The sequence below is a fragment of the Trachypithecus francoisi genome, unplaced genomic scaffold, assembly GCF_009764315.1.
Source record: "Trachypithecus francoisi isolate TF-2019V2 unplaced genomic scaffold, Tfra_2.0 Lachesis_group8, whole genome shotgun sequence".
Taxonomy (NCBI): Eukaryota; Metazoa; Chordata; class Mammalia; order Primates; family Cercopithecidae; genus Trachypithecus; species Trachypithecus francoisi.
The window spans coordinates 75,893,442-75,919,759 of record NW_022681473.1 but is presented as its reverse complement, the minus strand read 5'-3'; the positions used below and the strand labels follow the sequence as shown (position 1 = coordinate 75,919,759).

General features: G+C 36.7%; 1 protein-coding gene across 18 annotated transcripts in view; it reads left to right on the top strand.

Annotated features, from left to right (window-relative positions):
* Window positions 1–26,318, top strand: part of PICALM (phosphatidylinositol binding clathrin assembly protein) — a 119,659-nt gene that overhangs the window by 60,308 nt on the left and 33,033 nt on the right. For all 18 annotated transcript variants that reach the window (XM_033204503.1, XM_033204518.1, XM_033204510.1 and 15 more), the window contains exons 5-12: window positions 2,131–2,224; window positions 4,748–4,859; window positions 5,996–6,102; window positions 9,660–9,701; window positions 13,784–13,869; window positions 16,083–16,206; window positions 16,454–16,590; window positions 20,020–20,123. In XM_033204503.1, the coding sequence (XP_033060394.1) occupies window positions 2,131–2,224; window positions 4,748–4,859; window positions 5,996–6,102; window positions 9,660–9,701; window positions 13,784–13,869; window positions 16,083–16,206; window positions 16,454–16,590; window positions 20,020–20,123 (806 nt within the window). The remainder of the gene's footprint in view (window positions 1–2,130; window positions 2,225–4,747; window positions 4,860–5,995; window positions 6,103–9,659; window positions 9,702–13,783; window positions 13,870–16,082; window positions 16,207–16,453; window positions 16,591–20,019; window positions 20,124–26,318) is intronic.

The window sequence follows — 26,318 nt, the reverse complement described above, 5'->3', positions numbered from 1 at the left end:
AGGCATGGATTAGTTAGGTATTTGCTCAGCCAGGATTGTTAATTAGCCAGGTGACTGACATGCAGGGAAGAAAAGAGGTGCAAGAAAGTTAAAGGTATTTGTAAGGGAGTGAATATAACAATGATCTGTGGAATTCTAAGCTAGGTGAAGAAAGTAAAAATGAGAAAGGATCAGTGTGGGTAGTGGTGGAGTTGAAACATTGAAGTTTCTGATGAGGTCAAATAGTTTTTACCACAGGGATATGTGACCAAAGCAGCTGAAAGGTTAACAGGTAATTGTCACAGAATAAGGTGTCTGAATTTTACCTTTTTTTTTTTTCGTTCAGGGGTGGGGCTAGGATGCTGTGGTTTCTGGGGGCAGTAAGGTTAGAATCAGGGATTTTGACATCAAGAGGTTGGATTGGTTGTCCATATAGATGTTGAAGCTAATGAAGACAAGAAAGACTGAGCCAATGTTCAAATCTTCTGTGATGAAGAAGTAACCGGAGGTAAAAAAGTGACTTCAGTAAGAAGAGTTGCGAAAGAAGGGATGGTGTCCTCATCCCAAGCTCCAGCAGCTGGTTCCAGCCAATGCTGTTTAGCACTTGAGAGGAAACAGGCATCAATAAGTTAACACATTGGGGAGAATTAGGCCGAAGCTGATCAGTAGGTGACTACTTAAGGTAGTCCAGTATTTGTTTATTAAACTTTGTTGTGTCCTGCAAAGCACAATTGTTGCTTTTTATAGCTTAATTGTTTTTTGGCATCTGAGGTCATAGTTCATGGTTTATTGTAGGGTAGAACAGCCATTTATAAGTATAGATCATTTGTAAATTAGGGGAACCTGACATATTTTTTGGAAATGCCTTGTTACTCAGCCAAACAGTTATGCCATTATTTCACAGTCTAGTACACCTGGGTTTACATAATGACGCTACCTCTGATTAGTTCTGTGATCTTAGATAAGTCATATACCCTCGCTGAACCTAAAATTTCATCAACCGTAAAATGGAACAAGAATATCAGTAGAATTTTTACAAGGATTTGAAAATGATAGGGCAATCTCTTGAGTAATACTAAATGTGATATACAATAAGCTCTTAATATTAGTTGTGTACGTTAGCCCTAGTACCTTTCACGTAGTGGGGTTTTTTTTTTTTCTTTTTTTCTTTTTTTTTTTTTTTTTGAGACGGAGTCTCCCTCTGTCCCCCAGGCTGGAGTGCAGTGGCCGGATCTCAGCTCACTGCAAGCTCCGCCTCCCGGGTTTACGCCATTCTCCTGCCTCAGCCTCCCGAGTAGCTGGGACTACAGGCGCCTGCCACCTCGCCCGGCTAGTTTTTTGTATTTTTTAGTAGAGACGGGGTTTCACCGTGTTAGCCAGGATGGTCTCGATCTCCTGACCTCGTGATCCACCCGTCTCGGCCTCCCAAAGTGCTGGGATTACAGGCTTGAGCCACCGCGCCCAGCCTCACATAGTGGTTTTTAAATCTGTTTTGGTGCCGCTAATATTTCTCTATCTTTAGAAATATCTGTTTGGAAATATTTAACAGACTATTTTATTAAAGACTGTCCACTGAAAGTATCTCTTGTGTAATAGCCAGATTAGAATGACTTGGTAAAATTGTTCTTTATTTTGTAGTAAAGTGGTTTTAGTTATCATTTCTGAATTAAAAGCCATTGCTGTTGGGTCATGAATAAAATACCGTAAATAAAACAGTGCTCTTAGACTTTGTCAGCTCCTGGCCTACAGAGTGTTTAACTGTTTAGTGACTTCAGGCAAATGATTATTTTATTTGTAATTTTAAAAAAAATGGTAAAACTGCTCTTTACACACCAATGTTTGTGAGGATCAGATCATTTCCTCATGTGAAAAGTGTGCTATACACCTTGCTGTTTAATGTAAACTTTTGTTTTTATGGTTCATACTTTATGTTCTTTTTTAGTTCTAAATGAGTACCTTGACATTTGACATATTGTGTTGCCTGTTTTTGTTTTTTCTGTATGATCTCTGCTTTAGTTTTCATAATGACTTAAAAATATGTGACATTTAATAGCAACTTGGTTCTCTGTTTTAGTAGAGAACCGGGGGAGTTTGAAATGTAGATTTAATTGCAGATTCATTTGTTTATTTCTCTTTTTTTTTCCATAACAGGGCTGATGGAGTTATGAGAACAATGAACACAGAAAAACTCCTTAAAACTGTACCAATTATTCAGAATCAAATGGATGCACTTCTTGATTTTAATGTAAGTTGATTTATGCTTTTGTAATTTAAGATTTTAAAAAATTAAGTCATTATAATTAATGAGAATTTTTAATCTAAAGTTTTCACAGACTCTAGTTTTTCTCACTGATATCCTATATGGCTAAGGATTTTCTATAAAATAGTCTTAAGTCAAATTACTTTTTGATTTTTATGACTCTTTTGGATTTCTTTAGTGCTTCTCTGGCTCTAGAATTTTAAGATATACAAGCTAAAGTGGTGAAAGAGTTGATCTGAAAATATATTTTCTTTTAATAATGACTTTTAGATTTTTAAAATGTACAGGGGTATTTTTTAAATGAATAGCCAACTTAATATTTTGTTTTTGTCTATTTAATGGGACTCAAAGTGTGACAGTTATTCAGAAAAAATTTAAATAGCACTTATAATAGCCTGTTATGTAGCTATTGCCCAAGGGCATTGTGTTCCCTGGAATTTTTATTTTAATGACCATGACTTCATCCAAGCTGCCAGCTTTGTCATTTATTTATAATATGTTAGAAGTTAGCATTTTCAACTCTGTTCTGTTTTTTTGGCATCTATCTTACAATGTTTTGTTTATTATTTATCTGACATTTTGTTTTAGAGATTGTGAGTGCGAGTTAGTGAATGGAACTGTGACAGTTTCATGCTGAAATAGATTTTTCCTTTAAATTGTTTAATTGCTAGTTTTTAAGCTTCTTCAGGACAGGAACTAGGTCTCTTTTGTTCTCTGTTGTACCCCCATTGCCTATTAACGTGGCACATAGTAAGTGTTGAGTAAACATTCAATAAATCTTACAGGTATTTCATAGACTAGAACAGAGATTATCCAACTATAGCTCACTGCCTATTTTTGTATGTTTTATAAGTGGTTGAAAATAATTAAATGATATTTTGTAACAGGTGGAAATTATATGAAATTCCAGCTTCAGTGTCCTCAATAGTATTATTGGAACACAGCCAGCCTCACTGGTACATAATATCTATGGCTGTTTCATGTCACAACAGCAGAGTTGAAAAGTTGTGACAGACTATGTGGCCCACAAAGTCTAAAATATTTACCATCTGACCCTTTACAAAAAAAAGTTTGCTGACCCCTGCTCTAGAAGGCATGGGGTTTTGATGCAGTTATTCCACATTATTTTGGTTTATATAGAAGCTCATGGTCCAACCATGCATATTTTTCTTAATATATTGTATTTGTATAAAATGTCTTATTCTTTTCAATGTCTATATTGTACTTTGTTATATATAACAATTTATCTGATCCTCCTGTTGATAGATGTTTAGTTTTTCTGTTTTTTTAACCTAAACGAGGCTGCACTCAATTCTCTCTCCTCTCTCTGTCTCTTGTCTCTATCTCTGTGTGTGTGTGTGTGTGTGTGTGTGTCCATTTGTAAACCTATTTCAATAGGGTTAACACCCAGAAAAAGAATTTGGTGGTTCAAATAATATAAGCATTTACATTTTTAATAAATATTGCTTCTATTGCAAAAGGGTGAGCCACTACTCAACAGGTGTCTGTTTTTGCTTTTTCATCTTTTTTTTGTTGTGTTTTTGAGACAGCGTTTTTCTCTGTCACTCAGACTGGAGTGCAGTGGCATGATCATAGCTCATTGCAGCCTCCAACTCCTGGGCTCAAGCAATCCTGCCACCTCAGCCTCCTGAGTAGCTGAGACTACAGGGGTGCACCCCCATGTTCAGCTACTTTTTCTTGGTTTTAGTTTTTTTTAGAGAGGAGGTCTTGCTATGTTGCCCAGGCTGGTCTCATTTTAAACTGCCAGGCTCAAGCAATCCTCCTGCCTTGGCCTTATGATGTGCTGCGACCACAGTCATGAGCTACCGTGTTCTTTTTTTTTTCATTCTTTTTTTTTTTTTTTTGAGACGGAGTCTCGCTCTGTCACCCAGGCTGGAGTGCAGTGGCCAGATCTCAGCTCACTGCAAGCTCCGCCTCCCGGGTTCACGCCATTCTCCTGCCTCAGCCTCCCGAGTAGCTGGGACTACAGGCGCCGCCACTTCGCCCGGCTAGTTTTTTGTATTTTTAGTAGAGACAGGGTTTCACCGTGTTAGCCAGGGTGGTCTCGATCTCCTGACCTCGTGATCCGCCCGTCTCGGCCTCCCAAAGTGCTGGGATTACAGGCTTGAGCCACCGCGCCCGGCCTTTTTTTTCATTCTTATGGGCACTGAGTAATATAGTCTGATGTTTAGGAAAGGATATTTTAATAATTTGATTTGATTATTATATTTTAATTCACCTGATAAGTGAAGTTGTATTTCTTTTCATATGTTATTGTCCATATGTATTTTTTATATTATAAATTGCTTTCATTTATTTATTATTAGGATTCTCCCTATATAATCCTATATAATCTCCCTATATAATCCTCTATTTATTAGAGAAAATAAATGTCTTTTTCACTAACATGCCTAATGCTGGAATTTACTGTATTTTAATTTGAAGGAAGTCTTTTTGTGTCGTTTAAAACCTAAGATTAGCTAATTTTATTTTCCAATTTTTCCCCAGGTTAATAGCAATGAACTTACAAATGGGGTAATAAATGCTGCCTTCATGCTCCTGTTCAAAGATGCCATTAGACTGTTTGCAGCATACAATGAAGGAATTATTAATTTGTTGGGTAAATACTGCTGTAGCCTAGTAACATTTCTTATCTTGTGTCATATGGATAAATAATATTGACTGATTCGTTACTTAAAGCTGTCTAAAAATTTATTATGATATATTCATTCATTTTAACAATTAATTTGGAGAAAAGAGTTTTATGCCTGATTATCTCTGCAAGTGATTACATACTTTTATACCCAGGATGTTCAGCAAGTTGAACTTTATTTTTTAGATATATCTGTGTTTTTTCTACCCATTTTGTTAATTTTTAGAAATATAAAAGTGCCTTTAAAATTTAGCTGGGTTAAGATAGTAGTGAGTTTTAGGCTGAGGCAGGAAAATTGCTTGAACCCAGGAGGCAGAGGTTGCAGTGAGCCTAGATCTTCCCTGTGTACTCCAGCCTGGGCAACAAGAGCGAAACTCTGTTTAAAAAAAAAAACAAAAAGTAAGTTTTATGTTATATGTATTTTACCACAATAAAAAAAGATGGGAAAAAAAATTTTTTTGTCCCAGAAAAATATTATTTTCTCGTAATCAACTCCATAATGAACTTTTTAAAAAATTTAAATCTGTTTTTTATAGTCTGAAGTAACATGGACTTACTCAGGGATGCTTTAATCTATAGGGATAGGGAAATTTGGCTTATTTTTTCACAAGTGAAAAATAAAGGTTTTTCTATAAAGCTTTAGAAGGCGTAGTCTTCCATACTATAATTAGTATAAATTAACCTCTTTACTCCTATGTATACATTAAACTTGAATGAACTTTCTGAGTGACATTTGGGCATAGTTGTTATCTTAGATAATACACTATTAGTAAGAAGATTGGAAATAGATGTTAGTGCTGTTTTAAACGGGGTCAAGTGTAATACGTGTTTACACAAATATATACTTAGGTAATTGTGAGGAAAAGTATTGTGGCACAGACTAGGAATATGAGTAGGGTCAAGTAATGTTTCTATTTTTTAATATAATAGCAGCTCTATTCTAATTTGCTTTAAATACCTAAGCTAGCTTAACACTGATATTTTTCTAGCAGAGTGTGTATGCTTCTTTAGAGACCTATTTGGAGCTATTACCTACTCTTGTTTCCTTTTTTGGGTGTTATATTTTGATGTGAACAAAAGAATTTTTACATTTATTTTGTCAGAAAAATATTTTGATATGAAAAAGAACCAATGCAAAGAAGGTCTTGACATCTATAAGAAGTTCCTAACTAGGATGACAAGAATCTCAGAGTTCCTCAAAGTTGCAGAGGTAAGCTGTCTTTAAGTAACTGTCTCCTAACTTGCCTTTTTGTCTGTAAGTATGGATTTTGAAGTCATCACTTACTATCCAATAAAGTAAATGTCTTAAATTTAGTATTCAGTGATACTATTATGCTGTATTGAATTCTGTGCCAAGATATGAATATGGTAAAATAGTGAATAAAATATATCTGTATATTTTATTCAGTAGCGAGTATTGAAAAGTTACCTGTTTTTAAATTGTTTACTTCTCTATAAAATTGAGTAGGTGACATACAGTAGTGCCAGAGATTTTTATAGTTGGAATTAATCATATATTTGAGAATGTTTATTGTTAAATGTGGTAGAGAATATCCAGTATCAGTGCAGGTTTCTTTTCAGTGAGACAGCTGGAGCCACATAGTTCAAAATGTTTTCGTTGGCCGGGCACTGTGGTTCAGACCTGTAATCGCAGCATTTTGGGAAACTGAGGTGAGTGGATCACCTGAGGTCAGATGTTCAAGACTGGCCAACATGGCAAAACCCCGTCTATACTAAAGATACAAATATTAGCCAAGCGTGGTGACGGGCACCTATAATCCCAGCTACTCAGGAGGCTGAGACAGGAGAATCACTTGAGCCTGGGAAGCGGAGGTTTCAGTGAGCCGAGATTGCACCACTGCACTCCAGGCTGGGCGACAGAGCAAGAGTCCGTAAAAAAAAAAAAAAAAAAGCTTTTGTTCCCCGACAGAAATGAATTTTGTGTATTTATTATCCTTGATTGTGAAAACCATGAATGTAGGTAATAGGATAATCTAATTTTGCAGCTCTGCTTAAAAATAATTTTCTGGGCCGGGCGCGGTGGCTCAAGCCTGTAATCCCAGCACTTTGGGAGGCCGAGACGGGCAGATCACGAGGTCAGGAGATCGAGACCATCCTGGCTAATACGGTGAAACCCCGTCTCTACTAAAAATACAAAAAAAAACTAGCCGGGCGAGGTGGCGGGCGCCTGTAGTCCCAGCTACTTGGGAGGCTGAGGCAGGAGAATGGCGGAAACCCAGGAGGCGGAGCTTGCAGTGAGCTGAGATCTGGCCACTGCACTCCAGTCCGGGCGACAGAGCGAGACTCCGCCTCAAAAAAAAAAAAAAATTTTTCTGAAATTGTGACAGAAGGCAAGTGTGGTAATACTTGCAGGCATTATCTTGCTACTACAGAGGCGTTCTTAAGGGTTTTTTTGTTTGTTTGTTCTCCCATTCTCCAGCCTCTACCCATCTCCACCAAAGATTTCTTCCTAGGATAATTTGCTCAATTATGTCAAAGTAGTTACTTTGGAATTAGCAAGTTAGTGATTCTAGGCTTTATTACTGTGGTGATATATGATTCTATATTAGAAGCAGTCGGACAGAACAGGATGATCAGACAATAGGTTTATTATTAATCTGCTGTTTTATGAAGCCTACTGAAATTTATTTTGAATTTAAAAATGTTTCAAGGAGGAAGATCCTTTCCATTTTTTAAGGGTCAGTCACATATTAAAACAGAAGAAGGTGGTGGTTATGCTGTAATTCTAGTAAATTCTTTAAATAAGTTTTAATTTGTTGACATTCCCTCTTGGCCTTTTATGTTCTTTGCATTTGGTAGTTGTAGTAAAAAGTTAAGTTTTTTTTTTTTGTTTTTTTTTTAAGACAAAGTCTTGCTCTTGTCCCTAGGCTGGAGGGCAATGGCGTAATCTTGTCTCACTGCAACCTCAGCCTCCTGGGTTCGAGTGATTCCGTTGTCTCAGCCTCCCGAGTAGCTGGGATTACAGGTGCCTGCCACCACACCCAGCTAATTTTTGTATTTTTACTAGAGACAGGGTTTCACCATGTTGGCCAGGCTGGTCTTGAACTCCTGACCTCAGGTGATCTGCCCGCCTCGGCCTCCCAAAGTGCTGGGATTACAGGCATCAGCCATGGCGCCCGCCCAAACTTAAGTTGTAAGCCCCCTTCTATACTCCAGATGTGCTGTTAAGTTATTCTTAGGTGGGATAGACTCTCTGCTATCTATAATTTTTTTTTTTTTTTGAGACAGAGACTTGCTCTGTCACCCAGGCTGGAGTGCCATGATGTGATCTCGTCTCGCTGCACCCTCTGCCTCCCAAGATTCTCCTGCCTCAGCCTCCCGCATAGCTGGGATTACAGGTGCCCGTCACCACACCCAGCTGATTTTAGAGATGAGGTTTCACCATGTTGGCCAGGCTAGTCTCGAGCTCCTGACCTCAAGTGATCAACCCACTGTGACCTCCCAAAGTGCTCGGATTATAGGCATGAGCCACCACACCCAGCCTGCTCCATATGATTTAAGAAAAATATGAAGAGTCCCTTACCTTAAAATATTCTGTTAGGAGACTGTCTCTGGGCTTGCAGTTTAATTAGAATGCCTTAGTTCCTGGAAGAAGGCAAGAGTAACCTCTTGAAACATGTTTGAAGAGAACAAATATATCAGGCAGTGATTAGTAACATCTGAGTAATAATGAATTTATCAGGTTTTTTTTGTTTGTTTGTTTTTGCAAAGACGGAGTCTCGCTCTGTTTCCCAGGCTGGAGTGCAGTGGCGTGATTGATCCCTGCTCACTGCACCCTCTACCTCCTGGGTTCAAACGATTCTCCTGCTTCAGCCTGCTGAGTAGCTGGAATTACAGGTGCCTGCCACCATACCTAACTAATTTTTGTATTTTTAGTAGAGATGGGGTTTCACTGTGTTAGCCAGGATGGTGTTGATCTCCTGACCTCGTGATCCGCCCACCTTGGCCTCCCCACATCCTGAGATTACAGGTGTGAGCCACTGTGTATCTGGCCTTTATCAGATTTTCTACTGACATCATTCTGAGACCAGCCCCTGAGAGGTCACAAAAGGAAGGGAGACTGATTAGAAAATGAAACACAGCCATGGGACAGAAAACAGTTTTCTAATTTGGATGCTAGAATACACGGGAACCATTTCTCTTTTTTTGCTAGAAATTGCCTAGGGCCTGAGCATCATGAAAGTGTATTGGAATTGCTTTGTGAAGACAGTTATATCCTGATTAGATATCACTTGACATTTTTGTAAACCTGGGCTACCTGATGGAACATGAGTTTTTAAAATGTTATCTATGGTGATTTCTAGGGAAAACATGTTTTATGGAGAAAGACAAAGTCGATGTCTTCAGGTTTGTTTCTTAAATTTTTTTTTTGTTTTCCATCAAAGAGCTTGTTCATGGTCAGGCTTTCTCATTCTTAATATATTTGTCATATTACACATAAAAGAGAGGGGAGTTTTCAGATTGTGACAAGGTAGCTTATATATAGGTATTCAGAAGACATAGGGATGGTAACTTAGATTCGTTGACTTTCCAACTCTAGTTTCCCTACTGTTAACAACTTTTAGGGCCACCAAATAATATCTAAGCCGTTGGAAATGTTGAGTATTTTTGGAGATTAAATATTTTCCTGATTCTTAAGAAGTCTGTTTAAAATATTACTGGTATTAGCTGTGATGTCATTTTTCCAAATTTTATTTATAAAATATTTTTATTGTAATTTATTAAATACAATGCTTCTTCTTACAGCAAGTTGGAATTGACAGAGGTGATATACCAGACCTTTCACAGGTAAGTATATTGTTAAAATATCAATCAACTGTCTGTTGTGTATGAGCTGTGAAGAGTATTAAGATAAGTAACATGTAGCCCCCATTGTCAAAGGGATCAGTGCAGGTTTTGACCAATTTTAACATTTTGATGTATTCCTAAAGATTGTTCTAACGTTATGACCACATAAAACGATCTGCTTGCCACTTACATTTGTGGCCTACCTACTGTCATACCATTTATTTAATCTCTTCAATCACTGTTTCTTTCCCATCTTAAAAAAGGGAAAAAAAAAACTTTTTGGAACCTGAATTTAGAAAATGATATTTAGAAAAACAATTTTCACTATACTGCTGGTAGAGAATTATACAGTATTTATTTTTCCTGTTTTAAACTTCCACTTTGACTCTTTGACTCAGTTGGGAGAATTAAATAGGGATAAACCTCAAAACATAATACTAGATTAAGAGAGTAGGGTTTGGGATATGTCCAAATTTCAGTCTCGGCTGTGCCATTAGCTGGCCCTGTGACTTCAGGGAAGTTACTTTCTATGCTTTAGTTTCATCATCTGTAAAATGAAGATGCTACAGTACCTACCTCATACAGTAAGTAGTTCAGGGGATTAAATAAGTTAATGCCAAAAAAAAAAAATTTAAAGCATTAAGCACACTCAACTAATGTTGGCTGTTTTAATATTGTCTTTATCATCATCGTCTTCAAAAAGTTTCTAGGAAACAAACTTCATACCTGCTGGTTGTTGTGGCTTATTCTCTGTTTTCTTTACTGAGTATCAAGAATGAAAGTACCTGGCATAAACTATCCTTGTAACATTTCCGTCAACTCTCTCAACTGTTGACATCTGTTTTACCTTGTTTTGAATTGTTCCAGGACGTTTTTTTAATGTTTCTTTTTGACATAGAGTTTTGCTCTTGTTGCCTAGGCTGGAGCGGTAGTGGTGTGATCTCAGCTCACTGCAACCTCCACTTCCTGGGTTCAAGCGATTCTCCCACCTCAGCCTCCTAAGTAACTGGGATTACAGTCTTAAGCCACCATGCCCAGCTAATTGTTGTATTTTTAGTAGAGTTGGAGTTTTGCCATGTTAGCCAGGCTGACCTCAAACTCCTGACCTCAGGTGATCCGCCCGCCTAGGCTTCCCAAAGTGTTAGGATTACAGGCTTGAGCCACCACGTCCGGCCTCCAGGACATCTTTTAAACGCCTTGTTAACAGTTATTACTGAGTTTCTCTGTACTCACTTGTTCAGATTCTTCCCTCTAATGTCAAGGCTAAGAGTATGCAATAAATCTAGTCGTGGGTTATATGTAAGTAAAGAATCCTGTATATGTCCACTTGAAATAAATTGGCTTTATTAAGAGCAAGCACATTATTCTGGGTTGAACATGAGATAAGTCATTGCTTGAATAACATATAGTATAAAATGATTTGGCAACTTTAGATTCCCCTGTTACCCACCCCATTTGTTATGCTTCCCTTATGTTTTATTTAAAATTCATTGTCCTCAGGATAGATGTAGAAGTTACAGGCCGTCATCATGTGTCTGTGTATGTTAATATTCACCCTATTGTAATTAGAATAGGGTTCTTTAACCTCCGTTCCTCTTTTCCTCTGTATTGATGATCTCTGAGCAAAGGAAACTTGCCAGGCATTCTTTGGGTGATTCAGAAAGTTTTCAAAAGTGAATGAAACAAAGCTGTTTACACTTTAGGGAAGATGGTGGTAATGCAGAAGAGTGGAAATTTGAGATTATTTACTCTTTTTTTTGTTATTATATATTTTAAGGTGTAAAGCATCACATTTTCTTCACTCTTTTGGGTTTTGTTGGGGGAGAGGGAGAAAAGATAGGCTTTTGCTTTGTCACCCAGGCTGGAGCGCATTGACAAAATCATGGTTCATTACATCCTCAACCTCCCAGGCTCAAGTAATCCTTAGCCTCAGCCTCCTTAGTAGCTGGTATCACAGGCATATGCCACCACACCCAACTAATTTTTTAATTTTTTTGTGGAGACAGGGTCCCCTTATATTCCACAGGCTGGTCTCAAACAACTGGGCTCAAGCAGTCATTCCACCTCTACTTCCCAAAGTGTTGGGATTACAGGTGTGAGTCACTGTGTCCAGCCTCCTCACTGTTTGTCATGTGGATTTGACTTTCAAAGAATAGCCAGATATATTTAGAAGGGATTTTAGAAATGGTTTGTCTTACTTATCATAACTTGGTAATTTAATATTTTTATTTGTAAGCCACAGCTTAAACCCTTCAGAAAAAAGATAAACTACAGTTTCTATGACCAGAGTTTCAGTTTAGGATTTGGTACCATAGTAGTTAATTATGTGGTCTTTAAAGTCAGTGATACCTTCCGTATCTTGGCTTCTTTTGTGTATCAAATATGTGATCTTGGTCAGATAACTTAATCTTCACTGTCTCAGGTAGTTTATCTGTAAAATGGATATACCAGTAGTGTCTGCTTCATAGATTCAGTGACTACTACAAGGTAGCTAGCGTAGTACCTGTTGTGTGAGGAGAGCTTTTTAAATGTTAACCACTATCATCAACATCCTCCTTATTTCTGAAAGCTCTAAAGACAGTGCTTTGCTTGCTGATTAGCAAACATTTTTGCTGGGGCTGTAGGAAGTGCATGTGTACTCTCATTTCAACAAAGAAGTTCATCTTCCAATGTAGTATTTGGTTTTAAATGGTTTTCTACTGTATCTCCCTTGGGCTAAGGTCCTGGTATATAGAGGAAATAGTAGATGAAAGAAGTTGTTAAAGTCATAAATGATAGAGAAATTAGTAGGTATTGCCCCTTTAACTATTTTTAGATCCTGTAATCCAGAAACTGTATTTCAAATCCTATAGAATATTTAGGGTAAGTAAACGCTACCGATGCATTTGCTTCACTTCTAGTGGGCAGTTCTTAGTCTGCACACTGAAGAGGTTTCCTTTTGAAAGCTTTCTTCTATTAGGTTGAGATTTGACCTATAGACTGACTTTAAAATAGTCTTCTGTTAAAAAAAAGTAAATATTCATTTCAGTGCAGTTTGATAAACATTTGTGTAACCAACACATCAATTCAAGATAGGAAAATTCTATTTCCCCAATCCTTATGCCCCCTTCCAGTCACTTCTTACCCACCTCCACAATCACTGTTTTGTTTTCTAATAGCATAATTTTGTTGGTTGTTAAACTTAATATAAATGTAATCATACAAGTATTTACTTTTGCATTCTGGCTTTTTTTGCTCATATTGTTTGAGATCTGTCTATATGTTGTTGAATATACCATTAATTAATTCTTCTTTATTGCTGAATAATATTTACCATAATTTTGTCTATCCATTTTCCAAATGATGGACTTTTGGATTATTTGCAGTTTTTGACTGTTGTAAATAAAGCCACATTAAACATTAAGTCTTTTCTTACAGAGATAAGATTTTATCCCTTTGGGGTAAATAGTTAGGAATGGAATTGGGTCATTAAGATAGGTGTGTATTTAACTTTGTAAAAAAACAGCCTAATCCATTTTCAAAGTGATAAACTCCCACTAGTGATATATGAGAGTTCCAGTTGTTCCATGTGCTCACCAACGTTTGATATTGCTAATGTATTTAACTTTAGTCATTGTAGTAAGTAAAAAGATGTATCTCATTGTGATTTTCATTTTCATTTCCCTGATGCCAGTGTTCAGTGTCATTTATCAATAATTATTCCAGAGTCATGTTTGAACACATTCAGTTGCTCAGCAGGGCTTATTAAGTACCTTCTGCATGCTCAGTAGTGTATCTAGCTTTTAGGAGTATGGTTTTACTTTAAAATTTAAGTACTTGCAAGATTTTTAAAAAATGTTTCATGTTTACATAGTTTTCTGTTCTTAACGTTTTTGGTAATGTTTCTTAATATTTCCAACTAGGTCATGTTTGTATAATAAAAGTAAGATTGTCATTCTCATTAAGTAGCTAAAACTCCACTGTTAATTAGTACATGAAGAACATACCTGTTTATTTTTGTTGCTCTCTGATTAGATGATACTTGATTTAATTTGACCAGTGACCTAATTATCATGAAATTCTTAATATTTGTACAATTGCAGGCCCCCAGCAGTCTTCTTGATGCTTTGGAACAACACTTAGCTTCCTTGGAAGGAAAGAAAATCAAAGATTCTACAGCTGCAAGCAGGTACATCATTCTTTGTAGGACAAAGAGCAAGAGTGATTTTTCTGAGGGAGTAGATGAAATCAGCTCAAGTTCCAAGCTATTTAATTTCTCTTTATCTTGATTTGATTTTCTATAAAATGGGTTTAATCGTATTATCAACCTCATAGAATTAGTATCAGGATTAAATGGATTAATACATGCAAATTCTTGAAATAGTTTCTGACCTTCGATAAATGTCGGCATCTCTTAAGATAATGACAGTGACTGCATAGTTTAGAATTGTGTTTATGATGTCAAAATTTCTCCTAAAGATGTTAGTGCATTGTTTTGTATGATGCTTTATAGTTATAAGATACTTTTTTTTTCTTTTTCTTTTTCCCCCCTTGAGACAGAGTCTCACTTTTGCCCAGGCTGGAGTGCAGTGGCACAATCTCAGCTCACTTGCAACTTTCACCTCCCGGGTTCAAGAGATTCTTCCACCTCAGCCTCCCAAGTAGCTGGGACTACAGATACATGCCACCACACCTGGCTAATTTTTGTATTTTTAGTAGAGACAGGGTTTCACCGTGTTGACCAGGCTAGTCTTGAACCCCTGAAATCAAGTGATCGGCACACCTCAGCCTCCCAAAGTGCTGGGATTACAGGCATGAACCACCATGCCGGGCTTATAATTACAAGATACTTTTATATAAATTTGCTCAATCCTAACAATAGCCCTGTGAAGTATGTAGTAGCAATGCTGGGACTCAAACCTAGAATATCAGACATCAAATTGCATCATCTCTGTCTAATGCCAGTTCATGGGGTTGATTATTGATATTTTATATTTTAATCACTTTATTATGTTTTAAGCTAATTCCTCAGACTAAGACCAGTTAACCTAGCAAATTGAAAGTAACACATATCATTTCATATCAATCTGGTAACATGATTTTTGCATTGGGTTAAGAAATTACTTGAGTTACTCTCATGTTGTCATATGAAGCTTTTTTTAAAACAGCATGAAGAAAGAATTTGTATGGTGAGAACTTTCCTTTGGCTATTTTTAGACTTTCTGATTGTTTCATAACTTTAGTCTTTCTTTTAGTAATAAAATTTAAATAATTTTCAAAGGAAAATGCCATTATTGGATTTTAGTACTTATTTTTAATCCTAGATTTGTACTTTGAATTTTCTAGTAGGATTTTTGAAGTAGCAATCAAAACAATAAGTCTCATTTATTTGAGAGAATAATGAAGGAAAGAGCCATGTAGTTCAGGTGCACCAATTTACCTGAAATGTTTATCATAAAATGTATTGGTTTTCTTGCATTTCTGTCACAACTGTGTCACTCTTCCTTTGTCTTCTGAGTTGTACCTTTTTATTGGCTTATTTATAATACTAATTTTATGTAAAATTTAGAAGAGTTTTTACCACTTTATGTGCTTAGAGTAAAAACTAATGATGTTTAGTTTGTGGTAAAAGGAAAATTAATAAAGCTCAAGGTAGTTCTTCAGGTTAGAATTCTTTACCACTTGTTTTACTTAGCCTAGAGTTAACATTTGGAAAGTTAATGTTGAGGTTTACAGTGTGGATACTTTTTTGATAAAAGGGAAAGGAGGTGGCTTGCCAGTGAAAGATGATACATTGTATGTGTATATTAAAAAGGAAATTCTAGTTTGGCAAAAGGGCAGCACATAGAAAGATGCCAGATGACCTGGTGACTAGATTGAAACCAGTCTTCTTTTGAGGGAACCTGAAGTCCTCTGGGGCTGTTGTTATAGGTGAAACATACCTAGACCTCCGTTACGTATTACTGGTATGCATGTTTTGGTGTTCTGTGGCACTGCCAAAACGTAGGCTGTAAATTAGCAGAGGGTTTTCCCTGTGATAAGCTCAGCACTTTTTCCCATCAGGGATTTTGTGGGAGTATGTGGGCTCTTTCCCAATTGCATTGGTTTCCTCTCTCGGGGCTTGGAAGAGGCAATGTGCCCCACTTTCTTGTGAACCCTTTCCAAAGTCAAACATTTACTCTAAAAGCAGTGAGTGTTTATGTAAGTCAAGATTTTTCTAATTGCTTTAATCCCGTAGATCACTGGGTGGAATATTTCATCTGAAGTACTGTGTTTGAATCCAGAAGTTAAGTTTATAATTATAGTGCCTATCCATGGCAAGGTTGCCAGACCGTTTCCTGACCTGGGTGTAATGTGAAGTGTTTAGCAAAAAGCCAAATTATCTCTATTCAATTATCCTAGGGCAACTACGCTTTCCAATGCAGTGTCTTCCCTCGCAAGCACTGGTCTATCTCTGACCAAAGTGGATGAAAGGGAAAAGCAGGCAGCATTAGAGGAAGAACAGGCACGTTTGAAAGCTTTAAAGGTAAGTTTGTGCATTCTCCATATTTGGAAAAATGAGTACAGGTGTTCATTAGGTAAATGGGGCCTCTGCACAGAGTCTTAAATGTATAGTGTTAATGGGCTGAAACTCAGTCTGACTTTTCATCCTGACATAGAATTAGGTAAAACAGAATATCTGCTATCAGAACAAATTAGAAAATGCTTTTTTCAGAGGTTGTACAAACAAATCTAGTTTCTGGAATCCTTATGGTAGTTCCCTTTCTTAACAGGAACAGCGCCTAAAAGAACTTGCAAAGAAACCTCATACCTCCTTAACAACTGCAGCCTCTCCTGTATCCACCTCAGCAGGAGGGATAATGACTGCACCAGCCATTGACATATTTTCTACCCCTAGTTCTTCTAACAGGTAGGAGTAGAAGTTAAGGTTACCTTTGAAACTGTAAGTTCAAAGACTTCTAATAGAAATTTTGCAGGACTTTTCAGGTTTACTTTTATTTATGCTTTTATAGTCTATTCACACAAAGAGGTGGCGATAAATGGTGATACTGGTATAATACCTAAAGATAAAGTGGTAAGAGTTTATATTTTACATATTTAGGAAATTGAATATAGTTAAATCACTGATTTATGCTAATAGGAATGTAGCTGTTATCTCTGGCCAAACTTTTCATTGTGTAAAAATTATGATTAAACACATTTATGAGACATCTAATGATTCAAGACCCTTTATAGTTCTTTGACGTATGGGTATGATGTATATTTTAAAATACCATTTCATTGGATATTAAACATCTGTCATATCTGTTTCCTGGTTTTAAACTCTGTAATCTGGAACATAGTGACAGTTTAGTTGCCAGGTTTCTTGGTATTGAAGCCTACCACACTAACTTTAATAATCTTGTTGTCTAATTTAAGCTACTTAACGTGGAAATATAATATTGTGGGGTAAAGTAAAATAATTGACATTTTCTAAACCTGTTTTGTTTTTTACCTCACAGTGGCTTAAAGCAGTTTAAAAGTCAGATTCTGGTTTGAATCCTGGCTCTGTTAGTTCTTAACTTTTTTTGAGAACTTGTTTTCAAGTGAGATTGTGGTTCTCAACTTTAACATCAGAAACATTTGGAGAGTTTATTAAACTACAGATACCTGAGTCCCAATCCTGGAGTTCTGATTCAATAGGTGGGACTTGGGGCCCAAGAATTTTTGCTTCTAAGATGCTCCCAGATGACTAGCTTTTATTAGCACAGTGCATTATTAGCACATGTTAAATGTTCCATAGAGAGTGGTGAGTTTTTTCCTTTCACTTTGTTGTTGCTGTTTATTTTATTAACTCACCCTTGAAAGTTCGTCTTCCTGCCTACTGACTCCTAATAGCTGAGCCTAAAAGCTCATTGTAAGTTTTACTATGTGAACTGCTTGCTGTGTGCATTCTCAGTTGCTACCTGCTTCCTAAAATCTTAGTAGGTGTTTGCTGAATTTAGTTCTCTTTTTCCTTTCAGCTTTATGATTTGTTTGCTCATGTATGCTACCTTCTTTAATCCTCAGTTAAGTAACATTGAACCCATTAAGGGGCAAGTTCTCAACATGGAGACCTTGGAAAGAAGTCTGTCCTAGGAGAGACAAGTGAAAAGAATGTTCAGTGTTTGAGGCTGAAACAAATTATTGGATAAAGAACTAATTTCACTGTTTTATCTCACATACTAAAAATGTTCACTTTTTTAATAGTAATTAAGGGCAAATCTTACAGCCCATTTATAGAATTCTTATTGTATATTCTATATGTTCCCCAAAGCACTAAATGCATTTATATCTACTATCTACACAACTATTTTACATCTAAAAGACATGTCTTCAAAACTTTTTTATAAAAATACAGTTAGAAGGAATAAGTTCTAGTGTTTGATAGCACAGTAGAATTACTAGTTAGTAATAATAATTGCGTTATCTATATCAAAGTGGCTAGAAGGTTTAGAATGTTCTCAACACAGAGAAATGATGAATGTTTGAGTTGTGATAGATATCCTGATAATTACATGGTATGCATGTATCACAATATCATATGTATCCCATAAATATGTACAATTGTTGTATATCCATTTAAAAAGAAAAACATTCTATTTTGGAGAATATACAAGTTAAAAATTAGGAGCTGGGTGTGGTGGCATGTGCCTGTTGTCCCAGCTACTCAGGTGGTTGAGGCAGGAGGAAGGCCTGAGCCCAGCAGTACAATGCTAGCCTGGGCAACATAGCAAGACCCCGTCTCTTTGCCTGTCTCTCTCTTATTCCCTCTCTCTCTTTTGAGACAGGGTCTTACTGTGTTACCCAGGCTGGAGTGCAGTGGCACAGTCATGGCTCACTGCAGCCTCAACCTCCTAGGCTCAAGCGTTCCCCATCTTAGCTTCCTGATGAGTAGCTGGGACTATAGGCGCACTCCACGATGCCCAGCTATTTTTCATATTTTTTTTGCCATTTTGCCCAAGCTGATCTTGAACTTTTGGACTCAAGCAGTCCACACACCTCGGCCTCCCAAAGTGCTGGGATTACAGGCATCAGCCACTGCACCCAGACCCCTTAAAATTATCTGTATTGTGTTTGAATTCTTAGACACTCTAGGGTCATGTTTTGAGTTGTTCATTAAAATCACATAGAAGTCTTGAGGTCAGAAATATATCATGTAAGCCAGGCATGGTGGCTCATGCCTGTAATCCCAGCACGTTGGGAGGCTGAGGTGGGTGGATCATCTGAGGTCAGGTCTGAGTTCAGGAGTTTGAGGCCAACCTGGGCAATGTGGTGAAACCCTGTCTCTACTAAAGGACAAAAATTAGCCAGGCGTGGTGGCATGCGCCTGTAATCCCCAGCTACTTGGGAGGCTAAGGCATGCAAATCACTGGAACCCAGGAGGTGGAGGTTGCATTGAGCCAAGATTGCATCACTGCACTCCAGCCTAGACAACAGAGTGAGACTCTTGTCTCAAAAAAAAATAAAATAAATTAACAGGCTGAGTGCAGTGGCTCACGCCTGTAATCCCAGCACTGTGGGAGGCCGAGATGGGCAGATCACTTGAGGTCAAGAGTTTGAGACCAGCCTGGCCAACATGGTGAAACCCCATCTCTATAAAAGTACAAAAATTAGCCAGGTGTGGTGCTGTGCACCTGTAGTCCCAGCTGCGCGGAAGGCTAAGACAGAAGAATCACTTGAACCCGGGAGGCTGAGGTTACAGTGAGTGAGCCAAGATCGTGCCACTGCACTCCATCCTGGGTGACAGAGCGAGACTCTTGTCTCAAAAACAAAAAGAAAGAAATATATCATGTAAATAGTGTGTTGTGTAATGGGGTAGCTCTATTCATAAATGCAGGTAAAATTTTTTCCCTGTATCATTGATACATAGTTGGGATACTGAGGCACTAGAAGTGAGGTTAAGGAGTATTTTACTTTGTAGTGTATTGTAAATGTGATTCAAGTTCTGTGAATATTAAAGGAAAAGAATTTTTAAAATATTAAAATTGCTATGATATTTTGTATTTTAGAATCTTATTGTTTAGATTCCTTTTAAGAAGGAAATTAGTTTTTTTCCGGGGAAAGACATTTATCCTTTTCAGAAGAGCTACTATTCTTTGAATCCTGTATAAACTTAAGATATGATATTAGATTATTTTTCCAAGCCTCCTTAGAAATATGCTATTATATGAAGAAACTGTTCCTCTTTTGAAATTTATATTAATGAGACTTTTCTCCCTTGTTTTTAATGTTTTTATCTGTGGTGGGCAGAGAAGGTGACCCTAAAGTAGCAAAGTTTTTCTGGTAAATAAAACACGTTTCCAAAATATCTTTGTAGCACATCAAAGCTGCCCAATGATCTGCTTGATTTGCAGCAGCCAACTTTTCACCCATCTGTACATCCTATGTCAACTGCTTCTCAGGTAGCAAGTACATGGGGAGGTAAGCATTGATGAATTCTATTTTAGATTTTACATGCATCTCTTCTCCTCATTCTGTGGTGTTTTACTTAAGTGTAGTTTTTTTATTACACTTGATACATGAGAACTTAATAAATATTAAAATGGCAGTGAAGCAGTTTTATCCCTTGAAGGCATGTTCATTTATTATAAATAATTTAGGAATTTATGTTCAAATAAATTATGAAATGATATTTAATAAAGATAAATGTAAGAGGAAGGACCAAGTGTATTTTTAGGTATGAGATTATTCTTTTAATGTTGAATTTTTATTTCATAACCAGAAAGTGCATAGTGGTTATTTTGATTTTGGTGTAGAATTTTTGTTTTAACTTTTGGGGAAATAACTTATCTTTGTGTTAAGTATATGATAAAGTTCTAATAAAACTCAGATGGTATTATCACCCAGGAACTATGTTGTGACCAGGATTGTCTTGACCAGCTGTATGGTCAAGACATAAATGTTTTAAATGTTTTTTAAATTAAGACCTGAAAGATTTTGCTAGTCAAAGAATTTTCCCCTTGTGCCAATAGGTATGTTTGCTGCCCTTAAGCATTTCTGAAGTGATAGGCTTATCTCTCATAGCAAGATAAATTAATTATTCTAATGAGTTTTTACAGTATATAAACAAAGCTTTTTTCATTTTATTTTAATGATTTGAATTTAAGAACATTTAAAATTTTTAAGGAACTATATCCTAGAAAATAAGCTCTATGAAGGCAGGTTTTAAAATATTTTGTTCTGACAGGTAGTTTGTAAACGTTAGTTGAATACGTGGGCGCTTTCTCTTCTGGACAAGTTCTTTCGGTGTCAAGGTGGGGCACAGAGCGGGTAGTGAAACCCTAAAATACTAGATTTCAGGCTAGTTTTGTGAGCCTGAACTTGATTTAAAAAACTAATTGACTTTGAAGGCTAGTTTAATTTAGCTAAATCTTAAGATCTGAGAGTAATTCCTAAAAATGACAAGATATTAATTGTTAAGTATTTTAGAATTATTTCAGAATGAACTGTAGATAGCAAATTAAGATTTAGAAAGGAGTTTCTTGATACCCTCATGGTATTTTCTGATTTTTGAATTCTTAATTACTTTCTGCCTTATTGTGAATTGCTTTAGAAAAGGTTAGTAGAATTAACATGATCATTTAAGCAGTTTCAGCTTATTTCCTTTTTTAAAAAATGTAGTAGTTTTTTTAAAACTAAGGCTGAGTTGTTTTTCTAAATAGATTAAAAATTTTACAGAAGGCCAAATAAAAATATATTTAACATTTCAAAGAAGCTGAACTGCAATTCCTAATTGTTTTGTCTGGACACCACGTACAACTAAAAATGACAAGTTGAAGTTTCTGCTTGAAATTGTTAAAGTCACATGTGACAGCAAATAGACTGTTATGGTGAGAGAACAATTCTAAGTAATTTCAATCTGTAAGAATTGTTCTATGGCCTGTTAGAAGACATTATTCCATCAAAGTCGCTATGTGACAGACTGCAATATATTGGAATACATTTAATCATGTTTTACTTTTCTATTTTAGTTTATTTTGCTTTGTATGCTATTTCTGTAAAAATTTCCCCCATATTAAGACCCATAATTTAATCAATTAAATCCTGTCTTGACTTTCATATAAGGATATTTGGCTTCTGAGTTGGTGATAACCAAGGTTTTGACTTCCTCATGATGCTGAAGAGTATTTTAAGCCAAGAATGTTCTAGTTCAAGTCAGTATTCATATCCAGGACAATCATATTGATATATATTTTTTTAATTTTTAAAATTAAAGTGTGACTAAACTAACTAAAAGTTAGACTGAAATAAAGAAATCTCATATATGGCGAGGTGTGGTGGCTCACACCTGTAATCTCAGTACTTTGGGAAGCCAAGGTGGGCAGATCACATGAGGACAGGAGTTCGAGACCAGACTCACCAACATGGCAAAAGCCTGTCTCTACTAAAAATACAAAAATTAGCCAGGTTTGGTGGCGCACATCTGTAATCCCAGCTTCTCGGGAGGCTGAGGCGTGAGAATCACTTGAACCCGGGAGGCGGAGATTGCAGTGAGCCGAGATTTGTGCCACCACACTCTAGCCTGGGCAACAGAGTGAGACTCTTGTCTCAAAAGAAAAGAAATCACATATATGAGAAGCTTAGATTGTAACATTAAATACTTAGGGTATTTTGAAGTTAACTATTTAGCTGAACACTTAAATATGTAACAGTTTACATATAATGCTGCTTTTATAGTATATGACAAAGCAAAGGTATGTTTTTTTCATAATCCCCAAATCTTGTTCTATTCTTTTATTGGCTTTTATTAGCTAAAAATGAATGCCAATAATAGACCTAGTATTTAATTTAGTTCTTAGAAACACCACAGAAATGATGTGCATTCCTGGTCATAGATAGATTAGTGATAAGGTAGAGATAAAGGGAAGAAAAGTTTGTATGTGTATATGAAAGACATTTAAGATTCCACCTTTTGGTAGAATGAAAATGAGAGAACAGAAGCTCTCTTGTTGCCGTCATTGTATTGTTAATGAGCCTTGACTTTTTCAAGAAGTGTTGTGGAGTGTAAACAAGCAGTGGGTATTGAATACTAATACCTGAGAAGACCTAGGTTTTCATCACCCTGAACATTTTGTATTATAGCAAACTTTGAGTTTTTATGTCTAAAAATACACAATATTATCAGCTTGGTACACTGTTGAGTATTTGAAGCAAGATTTCAGATTTTAGTTTAAGTGTAATAGAATCCATTCTGAAGTGTAATTTGCTTTACTTTTAGCTGGCATGAAACACAAAACACTTGATGAAAAAATTTGATTATCTGGGCAGGTGCAGTGGCTCATACCTGTAATTGCAATACTTTAGGAGACCAAGGCAGGAGGATTGCGTGAGCCCAGGAGTTCGAGACCAGCCTGGGCAACATAGCAAGACCTTGTCTTTACCAAACAATGTTTTAAAAAAAAATCAACTTACTGTGTGTGAATGTAGGTATCAGTTGTTTAGGACTTAAAGGCTATAGTATGACTGTGGTGCCATTTTAGTCTTTGTTTTAACTTTTTTTGGATTTTTTTTTAATGACTCTAGTGCAGCATAGAATTAAACTTTTGGGCCAGGTGTCCATGCCTGTAATCCCAGCACTTTGGGAAGTCGAGGTGGGTGGGTCACTTGAGGTTAGGAATTTGAGACCAGCCTGGCCAACATGGTGATACCCCATCTCTACTAAAAATATAAAAATTAGCTAAGTGTGGTGGTGTGCACCTGTAATCCCACATACTCAGGAAGCTGAGGCACTAGAGTCGCTTGAACCTGAGAGGTGGAGGTTGCAGTGAGCCAAGGTCATGCCCTTGCATTCCAGCCTGGGCGACAGAGCGAACCTCTGTCTCAAAAAAATAAACTTGAATGAATAGTGAAAAAAATAATGGACAAAACTGTATTTAAAAATTTTAAACTGGGTGCAGTGGCTCACACTTGTAATTCCAGCACTTTGGGAGCTGAGGCAGACGATTGCTTGAGCCCAGGAGTTTGAGACCAGCCTGGGCAACATGGCGAGACCTTGCTTCTACAAAAAAAAGAGAAAATTAGCCGGGCATGGTGCCATACACCTGTGGTCCCAGCTACTCAGAGGGCTAAAGTGGGGGGATTGCTTGAGCACAGAAAGTTCAAGGCTACAGTAAGCCATGATTGTGCCATTGCACTCCACCCTGGGCGACAGAGCAAGACTCTGTCTAAAGGAAAAAAAAAAATCTTTAAGGGATTTAGAATTGCCAGTTTAATAGGTTAACTTGAAATAGCTAGAGTGTTATTATTACACCTTAATGAATTGGTTTTTATTATTATAGTATAATGTCCATTAATAGATTAACATCTTGTAGATTACCTGTAGTGTTTTGTCAAGTAGATTAGGAACTGGTTTTCCTTATCTGATTGATCTAGTTATGAATACATTTGCACATATTTCTGAATATTCTTCTCTAAGGTGTTTCACGTAACAGGAAGTGATTGAAATTAGGTGCTAAATAAAACCTATCTGTCAGTAGAACAGCGGATAACTGGTAACCTTTCTTGAACATGTGTTTTCTCATAAAGCAATGGATCTGTTACAGAAATAATGTGTGTTTTTTTAAAAAATGACTTATTTCATGGCTTTTTTGTGTGTGTGTGAAAAACAGGTATTTTACTTGTCTGACAAAATACAATGTACTTTTAAAATTCTCTGCAGCTATTAATATCATGTATTTAAAAACAGAACATCTGGCTGTGTGTGTTAGCTCATGCCTGTAATGCCAACACTTTGGGAGGCCAAGGTGGGTGGATCACCTGAGGTCAGGAGTTCGAGGCCATCCTGGCCAACATGGTGAAACCTCGTCTCTACTAAAAATAGAAAAATGAGCTGAGCGTGGTGGCACGCGCCTGTAATCCCAGCTACTTGGGAGGCTGAGGCAGGAGAATTGCTTGAACCCAGGAGGTGGAGGTTGCAATGAGCCAGAGGTTGCAATGAGCCAAGATCACGTCATTGCACTCCAGCCTGGATGACACAGCGAGACTCCGTCTCAAAAAAAAAAAAAAATCAGAACTTTCAGCCTAACTGGCCAACTTTAAGCTTAATGCAACTCCTTTCTTATGCAAGAAGAAGCTAGAGTGACCATCAGTATATATATTATCTAAAATATATATATATATTTTTAGTACTAAAAACCACTGTCCTTGGTGGCTCATGCCTGTAATCCCAGCACTTTGGGAGGCCAAGGCAGGAGGATCACTTGAGTCCAGGCAGGGGTTCAAGACTAGCATTGGTATTATAGCATCTCTACAAAAATTAGCCAGGCACGGTGGCACGTGCCTGTAGTCTCAGCTACTCGGGAGGCTGAGGTGGGAGGATCACTTGAGCCCAGGAGTTTGAGGTTACAGTGAGCCATGATTGTACCACTGCAGTCTACCTGGGCAACAGAGCAAGACCCACTCTCAAAAAGGACAAAACAAAAAAAACCCACTGCACCCCCCTGCAACTTCTTGTAACTATTTTCTACTTTTTATTTCTTATCGTTTTCTGATTCTTTTTTCCCAGTGTTCCATTTATTGGGGAGTGGAGTGATGGGAAAGATTTCGCGTTTGAATAGCATAATCAGCGTGTTTTAATAGATTTGTAGGACTTTATTTTTTTTTAGTGTGAATTGGTTTTCCATAAGAATACTATTATAGAAAAGTTCTTACGTTACAGAAAAAGTTGTATTGAAAAGATGTGTTATTTTAAAAATCATAACCCGAGTATTTTCTTGATTTTTTTTTTTTTCCTTTTTCAAACAGTTGTATTTGAGCTTGCAGAATGCTTGCGTTGAATTTTTTGACTTTAAAGGAAATGTGTCTGTACCATAGTAAATGAGCTAGTCCTTAGGCCAGTGTTACCTTCTTAATGTGCAGTAATACAATCTTGAAAGTAAAATACAGTACCTAGTAGTGTGAAGGTACCCCAGTATATTTCAGTGAAGGTCAAGAACTAAACTAGAACAGACAAGAAAGATTCTACTGTTTAGAATTACAGGAGTATCCACTTATTTTTAATTATGTTACAAAGAAAAAATTATGGTAATATTTTTGCTACTTTTTATTTTTTTTCTTTCCCCATTTAGTTAACTTTTTAAATCTTGAGAAGTAAAGAAAAATAGGTTTCAGTCATTAGAATGATAATTATCTTGAATAAGGAATCAGTATAATATTTATCTGATTCTAGAATAACATTAGATAAAGCATTTGATAATGGTACATATTTGATATCATTCTAATAGGGAAACAACACTTTTGTTGTTCCTTTAGCAAATCATTTAAAGACTAAAGCTCTTAGACATTCAAAGCTGTTGCCGATCTATTAAGTGGGCATTCTTTCATCTCTGTTCTTAATTATCTAAAATTCTTTTCCCCCATGCTTAGATTTTTTTTCTTCATCTTTATTTTTTATTTTGAATATATGCAGGAATTATCTGCACATGCCAGAAACAGCTTCTTACCCTTAATTTGTCATTACCCTCTTTTTTTCTTTGAAAGTTTACTCACGACACACATACCTATTGTCTATATCAATTATTCAGGTAAACACAGCTATACCACCACAACCAACACACTCACCTAGGACAGGGAAGATTGGTGCAGGATGGGTGGCTCTTTATAGAAATATCTGGGTTA